This window comes from Bufo bufo, chromosome 9 (genome assembly GCF_905171765.1).
Source record: "Bufo bufo chromosome 9, aBufBuf1.1, whole genome shotgun sequence".
Taxonomy (NCBI): Eukaryota; Metazoa; Chordata; class Amphibia; order Anura; family Bufonidae; genus Bufo; species Bufo bufo.
This window is the reverse complement of record NC_053397.1, coordinates 23,174,271-23,187,297: the sequence shown is the minus strand read 5'-3', so window position 1 is coordinate 23,187,297 and position 13,027 is coordinate 23,174,271. Positions and strand designations below refer to the sequence as shown.

The 13,027-nt window shown below is 44.9% G+C and overlaps 1 protein-coding gene across 15 annotated transcripts in view; it reads left to right on the top strand.

The window, feature by feature from the left end:
- The window catches only part of MITF (melanocyte inducing transcription factor), a 195,567-nt gene that overhangs the window by 176,386 nt on the left and 6,154 nt on the right, over positions 1–13,027 (top strand). For 6 of the 15 annotated variants that reach the window (XM_040406573.1, XM_040406572.1, XM_040406577.1 and 3 more), the window contains exons 4-8: positions 1,612–1,704; positions 3,497–3,526; positions 3,714–3,831; positions 10,446–10,502; positions 12,014–12,089. In XM_040406573.1, the coding sequence (XP_040262507.1) occupies positions 1,612–1,704; positions 3,497–3,526; positions 3,714–3,831; positions 10,446–10,502; positions 12,014–12,089 (374 nt within the window). Of the gene's footprint in view, positions 1–1,611; positions 1,705–3,496; positions 3,527–3,713; positions 3,832–4,205; positions 4,211–10,421; positions 10,503–12,013; positions 12,090–13,027 lie in introns of all 15 variants that reach the window. The other 9 variants (XM_040406575.1, XM_040406574.1, XM_040406585.1 and 6 more) reach the window with 5 other exon arrangements.

Here is a 13,027-nt window from a genome sequence, read left to right as displayed (position 1 = left end):
TCTTCTTTCTTGTTTTATTTTTCCTTCCTTAACTTCATTTTCCTCTGTGTTCTTTTAACCTTTCTGTTATTCTTTCCTCTCCTTTTTTACTTCTTATCTTTTTTCACCTCCTTTTCTATTTCTTTTCTCCGTATTCTCCTTTTTTTTTCCTCCTCTGGTTTGGTTTTTCTTTCTCCCTCATTTATCTTTACTTCTTCCTCATTCTTTTCATTTACGTATTCCTTCTCTTTTGTTTTAGTTTCCTTTACTTCTTTTCCCTTTGTGTTCTTTTAACCTTTCCTTCTCCTTTCTTTTTTTTCTCCTTTATATCTCATCTCTTTTTTTCTTTTATATTTCCTCTTTCTTTTTTCCCTTCTTTTTCTTCTTTCTCATATTTGTCCTTTTCTTTCTCCCTTTTCACCTTCTTTTCTCATTTTTAACCCTTCACACCACTGCTATAGTAACATATAAAATATGGTATTTATAGGGAACCTGTCATATAATTCTACCATAATACTGAAGTGGTCCCCTTTTAGACTGGGAAGCTCCGTTTCCACTCTTGGTAAAACCAAAGTTTTGAGATTTGCTCTATATGTAAATAACGGACATCTTAGGCTGATCTTGTGAGAGGTCGGTCGTTTGCGTACATGACCGAGACGTTTGGAGGTCCGTATTATTGCATTAATAATCTCCATATACAGTATTCTGATGCCTTTTACATGCTCTTGAGGTCACGGCGCTTCAGACGTCTTTCCATAACCTATATGTTATCTCATTTACATGTTAAATCGAAAACCTGGAATTGAGAAAACTTTACTTTGTGTAACTCCTCAAGGTGTTAATTCCTAAAATAGAATAAGTCAGCATCACTCGCTAATTGTGAAGAAGCCAGGTCGGTGTAAAATGCCACATTTTGTAAGCCTACAATCATCGAATTAACCTTTCAAAATGAAGGAAAATAGGCTTAAAGTGAAACTCTGACTTAAGGTGAGCTCACTTTAGTGGCGACTGCGTACCTAATACATCTCGAAGAGAGTTTTAAAATTAGATGGGTGGAGGTTCAACTCCCAGCACCCCTGCAGATCATCTGACCAGAGGGGCCATGGTACTGGAGTGAGCTCTGCTTCCCCTTCATAGTTTACCAGAACCATAATTTGGTAGTGGTTGTGACTGACGTGCAGTTGCCACTAGAGGGAGCTCACGGAAGATGGATTTATTATTCTTAACCTCTATCCAGTGAGCTCCCCCTAGTGGTGGCTGCAAGCAGCCAGAATTTTCTTTGACCAGAATAGAACCATTTTTGGGTAGTGGCTGTGACTGATATGCAGTTACCACTAGAGGGAGCTCACTGAAGATGGATTTATTATTGTTAACCTGTATCTAGTGAGCTCCCCCTAGTGGCGGCTGCATGCAGCTAGATTTTATTTCACTATATATCTATGCAGGGCATTTAGGACTAGATAGCTATGGGGACTTTGTATAAAAGAAAATTAGATAACATTTTTATAACAATGTTTACAGTAAAATGAAGAATGGTGGCCCTGGCTTGATATAAATATATATGAAATGAAGAGTACACTTTAAAAAGCAAAATGTAATGCCGCCATTTCACTTCTACTTAACGCTTTGCAGATGGACGACGTAATCGACGACATTATAAGCTTGGAATCTAGTTATAATGAAGAACTGCTCATGATGGATCCTGGAATGCAGATGGCAAACACGGTACGGTAGTGTTCCCCAGTGTCTGTATTATGTCTATTATGCTATGGCATCATTCATAGTTAATGTTTTATCATACAACAAACCGAAATAGTAGTGTTACTAAACTGCAGACATGATGTTGTTGGATAGAGTTATGTGGAGCTACACAATGACATTTGGTTGCACCCCTTTAACCTCATATCTTTTAGCCATCCGGTGCTGCAAACGTGAGCCTAGCGTCACATGGTGACATTTGGTCATGCATGGATCTTTGCAAAATCATCGGACTGCTGCAACAAGACCTTAATGTTTCCCTGATGAGAAATAAAGTCACCTTCCAACAGGTTGGACTTTTTCTGATGGCTGCATCCTTATGTCCTGATTTTGCAAAGATTCATGCATGACCAAATGTCACCACGTGACGCTAGGCTCACGTTTACAGCATCGGATGGCTTAAAGACATGAGGTTAAAAGGGGTTGACCTGTCTCAGACTATGGCGGCATATCACTTGGATAGGCCACCAATGTCAGATAGGTGCTGGTTCCACCTCTGGAAAATTCCTGCACGTGATTTGCCATTCTTTTGGTCATTTTGTCCCCCCCGAAATAAATTGAATAATGGTGATCAAAACGTCGTATGTACTACAGAAATGGTATTAATAAAAACGACAAAAACAAGCCCTTATACAGCTCTGTAGACCGAAATATAAAAAAGTTATGGCTGTCAGAATATAGCGATGCAAAGAAAATTTAGATTTTTCTAAAGGTTTTAGATTTTTTTTATAAGTAGTAAAACAAAAAAAAAGTTTGGTATTGCTGCATTCGTATTGAGCTGCAGAATAAGAACGTCGGGTCATTTTTAGTGCATAGTGAACGCTGTGATGGAACCTTGGTGGAATTCTGTTTGTTTTTTTTTGCCACACAAAGAGTTTTTTTTTACCATTTTCTAATACAAGACATGGTAAATTAAATGGTGCCACTAAAATATGCACCTTGTCCCGCCAAAAATAAGCCTTCCTATAGCTATGTGAACGGAAAAATAAAAAAAAGTTATGGCTTTTGGAACATGAGGGGGGAAAAAAATCAAAAATGTAAAAATGAAAATAAGCTCGCTCTTTAAGGGGTTAATATATCTTTGTAGTGAGTAGAATTTTTTTTTTTAAACAGAGCTCTAAATCCCCCTGCATGGACATCGATTTAAGAGCATAATATCCCTGCTACCTGCATCCGCCACTAGATGGCGCTCTCCCTGCATACATTTATACATTGAACTCAATAATAACACAGGATGCAGAAAGATCCTGATCTCCACCTAGTGGTGGCTGCAGGCAACTACTATGCAGGGAATTTAGAAATGCCTATGGGGGAGAGCGAGCTCTGATGTGTTAAGGAATTAATTAGCACAAAATTTTGTGCCTAGAGGAGAAGTTGAGGAGGATTAGGTGAAGATCAATATGACCACCGTTGTATTTTCAGGTTCTGGAGGGACTGATATGGAAATAATTTGTCACTTTCTAACAGAGGTCCTAGGAAAGCTGGGTGGCAAGCGTCGTACTGGAATTCATCTTGGTTGTCACCCAGCTTTCCCAAAAATGGCTATAATTTACTTTTTAAAGACACAAAAAGGGGTAATAAAAAAATCTAAAATTTTACATTTTTCCTTGAAATGTTGAAACTTTTTATATGATACTTTACCGATTATTGTAACACTATAGCTGAAATGTATTTGGGGTGAATTCAATGGTAATTTGGTGTGTACACGTCACTGTTCGATATACATTGTTAGAACAGATTTAGGTTTTATTTTTTGCAGATAAGACAAGCTGGATCATTCCTCCCCCATGTGAGTTTCCAATCCTTTACTTAACCCTGAGCGATAAGCTGTCACTTTCAATGTGATAAATGTCCATTAACCCTTGCATCACTGATCCCATAGAATTTTGCCACGTGCCTTTTGTAAAAAAAATTAATAAATAAAAATCATCTAAAATCTAAATATGTCTTTTTTCTATCTTTTTTTCTCCCTTCAGATGCCGGTGTCGGCAGGTTTGATTGACATTTATGGAAATCAAGGTATGCAAGCTCCAGGGTTAAACATCAGTAATTCATGTCCTGCTAATCTTCCCAATATCAAAAGGGAGCTTACAGGTAAATGATTTACATATTAGAGAGGTTCAGCTTAAATCCGAGATATTGCAGTCGCCTCGTTCTCAAATAGAGGAAAGATGAGTTACATTTAGGATAATTAAAGGGGTTCTCTGAGGTTATCGATATCTGATCAGTGGGGGAGCGGGGGGTCTGCCTCTCGACACCTCCGCTGATTAGCAGAATGAAGGGACTCTGGTATTACCCTGTGTCCCCTTTAGGCTGAGTTCACACGGGCGTTGCGGGAAAAGGTGCGGGTGCGTTGCGGGAACATGCACGATTTTTCCGCGCGAGTGCAAAACATTGTAATGCGTTTTGCACGCGCGTGAGAAAAATCGTGCATGTTTGGTACCCAAACCCGAACTCCTTCACAGAAGTTCGGGCTTGGGATCGGTGTTCTGTAGATTGTATTATTTTCCCTTATAACATGGTTATAAGGGAAAATAATAGCATTCTGAATACAGAACGCATAGTTCAATAGTGCTGGAGGGGTTAAAAATAAATGATAATTTAACTCACCTTAATCCACTTGCTCGCGCAGCCGGCATCTCTTCTGTCTTCATCTTAGCTGTGTGAAGCAACAGGACCTGTGGTGACGTCACTCCGGTCATCACATGGTCCATCACATGATCTTTTACCATGGTGATGGATCATGTGATGGACCATGTGATCTGACGTCACCACAGGTCCTTTAGCCGGCAGCTCATGATTAAAGAAGTAGGAAGAGACCGGCAGCTACGCGATCAAGAGGAGAAGGTGAATTAATTATTTTTTATTTTTTAACCCTCAATTGACCACCTACTAAGCATTCTGTATTAAAGAATGCTATTATTTTCCCTTATAACCATGTTATAAGGGAAAATAATTACATCTACACAACCTTGAACCCAAACCTGAACTTCAGTGAAGAAGTTCGGGTCTGGGCACCACATTTAGTTTTTTATCACGTGCGTGCAAAACGCATTGCATCCGCACGATAAAAACTGAACAACGGAACGCAATCGCAGTCAAAACTGACTGCAATTGGGTACCTACTCGCGCGGGTTTGCCAGCCTTACTGTTTACCCAGGTACAGCGCCATACGTATGAGTGTGGTTGTACCTGGTACTGCAGCTCAGTCCCCGTCACTTCCGTGGGACAGAGCTGCAGTACCAGACACAGCCACTACTGCATGTATGGCGCTGTGCTTTGGCAGACGATGTCGAAAGTTGGTTGCCCACCAATCAGATCTTGATGGCTTATCCTTAAAGGGGTTTTTGGAGTGTTTAATATAGATGACCTATCCTCAGGATAGGTCATTAATATCAAATCAGTGGGAGGTCCGATATCCGGCCCCCCCCACGCCAATCGGGCTGTTTGAAGAGGCTGTGGTACTCGCAGCTTCCCAAGCACAGCGCCATCCACTGGATAGTGGTTGTGCTTGGTATTGCAGCTCAGGCCTATTCACTTGAAAGAGACCAAGCTGCACCAAGGCCACGTGACTGATAAACGTGATGCCACAGGCCTAAGAAGAGGACACAGTGTTCAGCGGAGCTCCCCGACGTCTTTAAAATGCGGTCAGATATTGATGACCTATCCTAGTCTTCAGTATAGAAGACCCCTTTAAGATATACCCTTTAACCTCCTTTAAAGTGGAACTCCGAACAAAGACTAAGGTCCTCTACAACCCTTCAGACTTCTTTCAGAGATCTCCCCTGGTGTAACGTCTTGTAAGGTCTGCATAGGACGTACTCCCCCTGCTGGGTAGGAGGCGGCAGAGCAGTGATGTGTCGTAAAGCTAGAACTCTCAGCATTGACTGGTTCTCTTGTAGGCCGCAGCTGGAGCCCCCCCTGTACCGGCCATTGCTCCTGAGCAGGGTTGTCTATTGCATGCCAGGAATCAGTCTAGAGAAAATACTGCTTCTGCTAGACGCCATACAGTTCTGGAAACTACAACTCCCAGCATGGCATGCAGGCCACTGCAGTATTTTCTGTGCGGAATCCCAATTGACAGCTCTGCTCAGAAGCAATGGTCCCTAGATTCAGCTGCAAGCGGTCAGAGAACCGGGGGGATCTCCAGCTAGACAGCTTTAGGCCTCATGCTCACGAGGTTTTGGTCCGCATTTGATCCGCATTTTTTGCAGATTGGATGCAGACCCATTCGTGTGCTGTCCACATCCGCACGTCCGTTCCGCGGCCCCACAAAAAATATAGAACACGTCTTATTCTTGCCCGTTTTGTGGACAAGAGTAGGCAGTTCTTACAGAGGGCAGGACGTTCCATTGAAATGCGGAACGCGCACGGCTGGTATCCGTGTTTTGCAGATTTGCAATTTGCGGACCGCAAAAATGGCTACGGCGGTCTGCATGTGGCCTTAGGGCAGTGATGGCTAACTTCCAGCACTCCAACTACGACTCCCAGCATGCACCATTCATTTCTATGGAGTTCTGAGAACAGATAAGCAACTGTACATCTTGGGAGTCGTAGTTTTACTACAGCTGGAGAGCCGGAGGTCAGCCATCGCAGCCTTAGGGCTCATGCACACGACCGCGTGCTGGCCGTTCCGTGCATTGGGGACCGCAACAGCCATACCGCGGCCGCAGACAGATCCAGACCCATTCAACTTGAATGGGTCTGTGATCTGTCCGCACCGCAAAAAAGTAGTGCATACACTACTTTTTTGCGGTGCGGCGGCACGGACAGAAAACCCACGGATGCACTCCGTAGTGCTTCCGTGGGCTTCCGTTCCTCCGTTCCTCCGTTCTGCATCTCCCGGATTGCGGACCCATTGAAGTGAATGTGTCCACGATCCGTGATGCGGGATGCACACGGCCTGTGTCCCCGTGTATTGCGGACCTGCCGTATGCGGGCCGCCATACAGCCACGGCCGTGTGCAGGAGCCCTTAGGACCCCTGCACACAAACGTGTGCGCCCCGTTGTTGTGCTACGGCCCACAAAATGCGGGCCGCAATGCACGAACACAGTCCGTGGGGCAGCCGCAGCGGATCGCGTACCCATTCACTTGAATGGGTCCGCGATCCGGCCGTTCCGCAAAAAGACAGGACATGTTCTATCTTTTTGCGGAACGAAAGTACAAAGCGAAACCCCACGGAAGCACTCCGTAGTGCTTCCGTAGGGTTCCGTTCCGTGATTCCGTACCGCACTATTCCGCATCTCCGGATTTGCGGACCCATTCAAGTGAATGTGTCCGCATCCGTGATGCGGAATGCCCACGGAACGGCACCCGTGTATTGCGGATCCGCAATGGGAAGCACACTTTCGTGTGCAGGGGGCCTAAGGGGAAGCCTTGGGGGGGATTGTTGAGCGGACCACCTCCGGGCTATAGCAAAATTTCATTTTTTGCCCAAAAATTATCAGGAAAACCCACTTTGGGTCAGTTGCTCCCCTGTCATTGAGCTAATTGTCGGGGATCTGGAAACCCTTACAACTATCAGGGGAAGCTGCCGGCCCGTACACATCTTCATGGTGCCCATACTTAATAGGGGGGTGTCCCAAAAGGGGGAGCCCCGTCTATGACGTCCGTACACCCTGTTCTTCCCTGGGGTATGGCCCAGACCATGGGTGTCAAACATGCGGCCCGCAATGAATATCTTTGCGGCCCGGCAAAGATGCAGCATCGCAGACTGCTATGTATGAGCCGGGAGAGAGGAGGGGCTGGAGTCCGTAACTAGGGGCGGGGCCCGGTGCAGTCACTGTACTCTTACACCGGGCCCCGCCGCTCACCAAAGTATTTATAAACGTGAATCCTTATCCTGTTATTAAGTTGAACTAACGCTGCGCTCTCCCATGTTCCCATGTTCCCCTGTATCCCCACAGCACTTACTTAAGCTTCAATAGCAGGCAGAGCGGACGGCAGCAGTAACGTCACTCACTGACGTCGAGCGCCTGCTCCGCCCACTTTATGAATGAAGCAGGCGGAGCAGACGCGCGACGTCAGTAAGTGACGTTACTGGTGCCGTCCGCTCTGCCTGCTATGGAAGCGTGTGAATCGTAAGTGCTGTGGGGATACAGGGGGACATGGGAACATGGGAGAGCGCAGCGTTAGTTCAACTTAATAACAGGATAAGGATTCACGTTTATAAATACTTCGGTGAGCGGCGGGGCCCGGTGTATTGGGGGACACTGTTATGAGGGGGATCTGTGGATGACATATAGCAGTGTCATCCACAGATCCCCCCATAACAGTTCCATCCACAGATCCCCCATAACAATGCCATCCACAGATCCCCCCACCCCATAACAATGCCATCCACAGATCCCCCCACCCCATAACAATGCCATCCACAGATATCCCACCCCATAGCAGTACCATCCACAGATCCCCATAACAGTGCCATCCACAGATCCCCCATAACAGTGCCATCCACAGATCCCCATAACAGTGTCATCCACAGATCCCCATAACAGTGTCATCCACAGATCCCCCATAACAGCGCTATCCACAGATCCCCCATAACAGTGCCATCCACAGATCCCCATAACAGCACCATCCACAGATCCCCCATAACAGTGCCATCCACAGATCCCCCATAACAGCACCATCCACAGATCCCCCATAACAGCACCATCCACAGATCCCCCATAACAGCGCCATCCACAGATCCCCCATAACAGTGCCATCCACAGATCCCCATAACAGCACCATCCACAGATCCCCCCATAACAGCGCCATCCACAGATCCCCCATAACAGTGCCATCCACAGATCCCCCATAACAGTGCCATCCACAGATCCCCCATAACAGTGCCATCCACAGATCCCCCATAACAGTGCCATCCACAGATCCCCCATAACAGTGCCATCCACAGATCCCCCATAACAGTGCCATCCACAGATCCCCCATAACAGTGCCATCCACAGATCCCCCATAACAGTGCCATCCACAGATCCCCCATAACAGTGCCATCCACAGATCCCCCATAACAGTGTCATCCACAGATCCCCCATAACAGTGCCATCCACAGATCCCCCACATGACAGTGCGTCATCCACAGATCCCCCATAATAGTGTCATGCACAGACCACCATTAATTCAAAGCCCACCAAAAGCACAACTTTTGGTTAAAAATATTTTTTCCTTATTTTCCTCCTCAAAAACCTAGGTGCGTCTTATAGTGAAGTTTAATATTTGTATATATATATATAGGTCTCACTTGTGTTATTGGGCAACGGGATGTTGGGGGTCAGCAGTCATGAAACAACAATGTTGTTCTATGAAAATGTACGATTTTTTTTTTTTTTTTTTTTATGCGGCCCACATAAACTCAAATTTTGTTTTTTTGGCCCACGTTAGCCTTTGAGTTTGACATGCTTGGCCCAGACCTTTATATTGCTACTGATACAGAGGACAGAGCCTCATTTTTAGTGCATTTTTCTTTCTGTAGATTACATCATTGTAAATCTTTTGGGCAATCTCTAGGGAGCGACATACACAGATGTAGCACAGCATGTAATTCAGTATCACTACCACGGTAAACGATGCATGGCCGTCCATGACTTATGTGGAGCTATGCGTTACGAGTCATATTGCAGAAGAATGACAAACTCAGCTCTGCTACATCTGTATCCCATAGTCCATAAAGGGGAAGTCTGCATCTTCTTATGACACCTGACTTATATGGCCTTGAAGTTTTGCTCTTCATGGCCTTAGGATAGATGTCACATAATGAATTCACAATAATGGTGAATCTGACATAAACCGATAAAAAAAAAAAAGAAGAAGAAGAAAGAAATGGAATTTATACTGGTTCATATGTTTCAAAATGTTTAGTCAGTGATGACAGTGATATGATGGGTCTTTATCCGGCAGTTCACTTTCATATTGAGCCGATCACTGTGATAATGATGGGTGGAGACTGCCATCTAGTGGCGAAAAATGAGCATTACTTCTCAGGACCTTTATAGTCTATTACTGAAAAGTATAAACTAAAATCTTTGCCAAAAATCAGATTTAATATTTCATTGAGATGGCAATAGATATGGTCCGAGTCCTGCCAAGCCCTGTCTTTACTTCTTTGCAATCAGGGCAGTGCCAGTGTCAGCCATGTGCCAACCACCGATTGCCTTCTAATATATGTGAGCAAATCTTCAGAAATGCAAAATCACTCAGATTCACTACTAATCCTGAACCAGGTGAACTGATTCTATCATTGTTTGTGACCAGAGATGCACTTACCCCATATAAAATGCTGTAGCTGTGTAGCTGTAGCCTTAGAGGGGCATCTGTCAGCAGTTTTGTACCTGTTACATGTGCGCTTGGCAGCTGAAGGCACCTGCTTTGGTCCCATGTTCCTATGTGCCCGCATTGCTGAGAAAAATGATGTTTTAATATATGCAAATGAGCCTCTAGGAGCAACGGGGGCGTTACCATTACACCTAGAGGCTCTGCTCTCTCTGCAACTGCCTCACCGTCTGCACTTTGACAGGGTCAGGGGTGATCACACTTACACTGCCTGGTCCTGTAGAGGGCGCGGCAATACTTTGCAATACTTGCATGATTTATGCCAAATTACATTCTCAGCTCTGCTACATTTGTATCAAGCAGAGTTCATTGTCCTCCCTTTATAGTATAAATGCTGTACATTGTTAATGTTATTATGTAACTTTTTTTTTTTCAGAGACAGAGATCAGAGCGCTCGCCAAGGAGAGGCAGAAGAAAGACAATCATAATCTCAGTATGTTGATCCATCTGTCACGTGTTTGTGTACAGATTTTATCACAGCAACGTATGGGAAATGCACACGACAAGGCTGGAAATGGCTTGTCTTTGGGTGGTTGTTAGTTGCGTGGGGATAAACCAGACACACTATCCACTGGATGCACCGTGCCGCGCCCTGCAAACGAACGATCACGCATAAATAAAATCCTATGATCGAAAAAATTGCAATAATTGTAAAAAAAAAAATCCAACTTTGTTGATTTTTGATTTTCCATAAGTAAAGTCATGATTGTGTGCACGCCTGCAATGTCATGCAACCCTATAGAGGTACATTATAGGGGGTATTGTGCAATATCACGTGCTTGTGCGGTATATAACCTGAGCCCCAGATGGACTGCTATAGGGATTTATGGCCTAATGCTACAAAACGGGACTTTTTCAAAGTGCAACATCTCCATCTAGTGGCCACTTTGGATCAGTGCAAATTTCTACATTTGTCAGCAACCTTCGGTACTCCAAATGAGGTTAAACTACAACTCCCAGCATGCCTCATTACAATTCTGTGGGAGTTCTGACTAGAGCCAAGTTAGTGTGCATGCTGGGAGTTGTAGTTTCACTACAGTTGCAGTGCCGACGGTTGCCGGAATAGAAAAACAAATAATGTGAAAATCATTGATTTAAAAGGGGTTATCCCATGAATTAATGTAAAAAAAATAAAAATAAAAAGAGACATCATACAGTATATGACAATCTCTTTCTAACAAAGCTAGAACCAGCCCTGTACCTCACATGGATCCAGAGATCTCCACATTCATTGCTCTTCTAGATTCATTTCAAGCTCAGGGGGCGTGTCCGCTCGCAGGGGGCTATCCTTTTTGCTACATCTGGTGGATAGAACTGAGCATGTGCGTCCACCTTTTGTGAGGTGGACAGAGAAATCGGAAAAAGAACAAACAGCAGGTGGCGCACTGATGGATTTCATTCAGCAGCTACGATACATTTTTAATTACATGTAGTTACAAATGTATCCAGATCCAGACGCTGTTTTGAAAAAAGTAGAATGTTTTTTTTTTGTGGAATAATCCCCAGTATCGGTAAACGTAAACTTCATGTATTGCGTAAGACCTATGCACATAGATGTTGGCATGGACTTGATGTCCTCCCTTGGTCTCCTCGATTAGCGAGAGAACTTGTATTATTTATGTAAAGGGGTGAAATTGACTTTGCTGCAGGGATTTGCTTTGCTTGATTTTAATCTAGGAGCAAAGTAAGACGGTTGGCGGGACGGTAAAATTCCATTAGTCCGGCATCAGGAGGGTAGAGGCTTGCTGGATTATCAGATGTTCAAAATGTTGTGAAATGGAACATTATGCCTCAGTTCTGTGTTATCGTAAAATTCTCGATTGTCATGCTGTCCACATTTACCGATGCCGAATTAAAGGAATTTTAGTTGACTGGCCCCCATTAAAATGCATGGGGAGTCTGGTCGTCGGCTTCCACTTACATTCGTTTTTTATCTTCTTTCAGTTGAGAGAAGGAGAAGGTTTAACATCAACGACCGTATAAAAGAATTAGGAACCCTCATACCCAAATCGAGTGACCCGTGAGTATAATACAGACAGCTTGACCAGTAGTCTGCAACCCGAGGCTCCTCCAGTGGTTGGAAGCTACATTAGAGTAAACTGGGAGTTGTAGTCTTGCAGCAGACGGAGAGCCTAACCGAGGGATGTAGGAAACGTAAAGCTCTGAACCTGGACATCCCCCCATCTTCACCCCTCCGGGCCCCCCGGATATGGGCATCAGAGCATTTCAAGCTGCGATACTCTTCCTTGCCCTGCGCTGTATCGCACAGGGCTGTTTGTTTACAGTTTTACAGTGCTAGGCGGAGGCTTCGTCCTAGCAGTGTTCCCGGTGACGTCACCGGCACTGATGGGTGGGCTTTAGCGCAGTCCTAGCCGTTTTACAGGCCCACCAATTAGTGCCGGTGACATCACCGGGCTTACTGCTAGGCGGAAGACTCCGCCTAGCTTTACCCATGGAGTGCCCGGTACGTCACTGGATCTCCAAAAAAAACCTTTGCATTTCGAGATTCAGAGCAGGGCAAAGGAGAGCATCGGACCATGTCATGTCAGGGGGCCTGGAGGGGTGAAGGGGAAGATACGTCCTGGCTCAGCTCTGAAACCGGACAACCCCTTTAACTTTGGAAGAAGTTTTCCATACTCTCTCCCTGCTAGGATTGACCCCCAAATATTGCCAGGTCTTCATTGTGTGCATGTGTGCATTTGCCAATCTGAAGAAGCAGAGCTGCAGTGTAAAGCTTAGGGAGCTGCAGTCTCTGCTACTGATAAGACAGGAGGTGCATCTCATACTCCTTCTGGGTCCTTTTAGAATCATGTACTCCCAAAGACCCATCGCAAAAATGATCCTTTTTCTTTCAAGAGTGTTGTAATGAAACATTGGGGTGAGGGGATCAACTGGGTTGGCTGATTCTAACAAATCATTGAATGGCGGGATAGCGCTTGCACAGAGCAGCCAATCTGA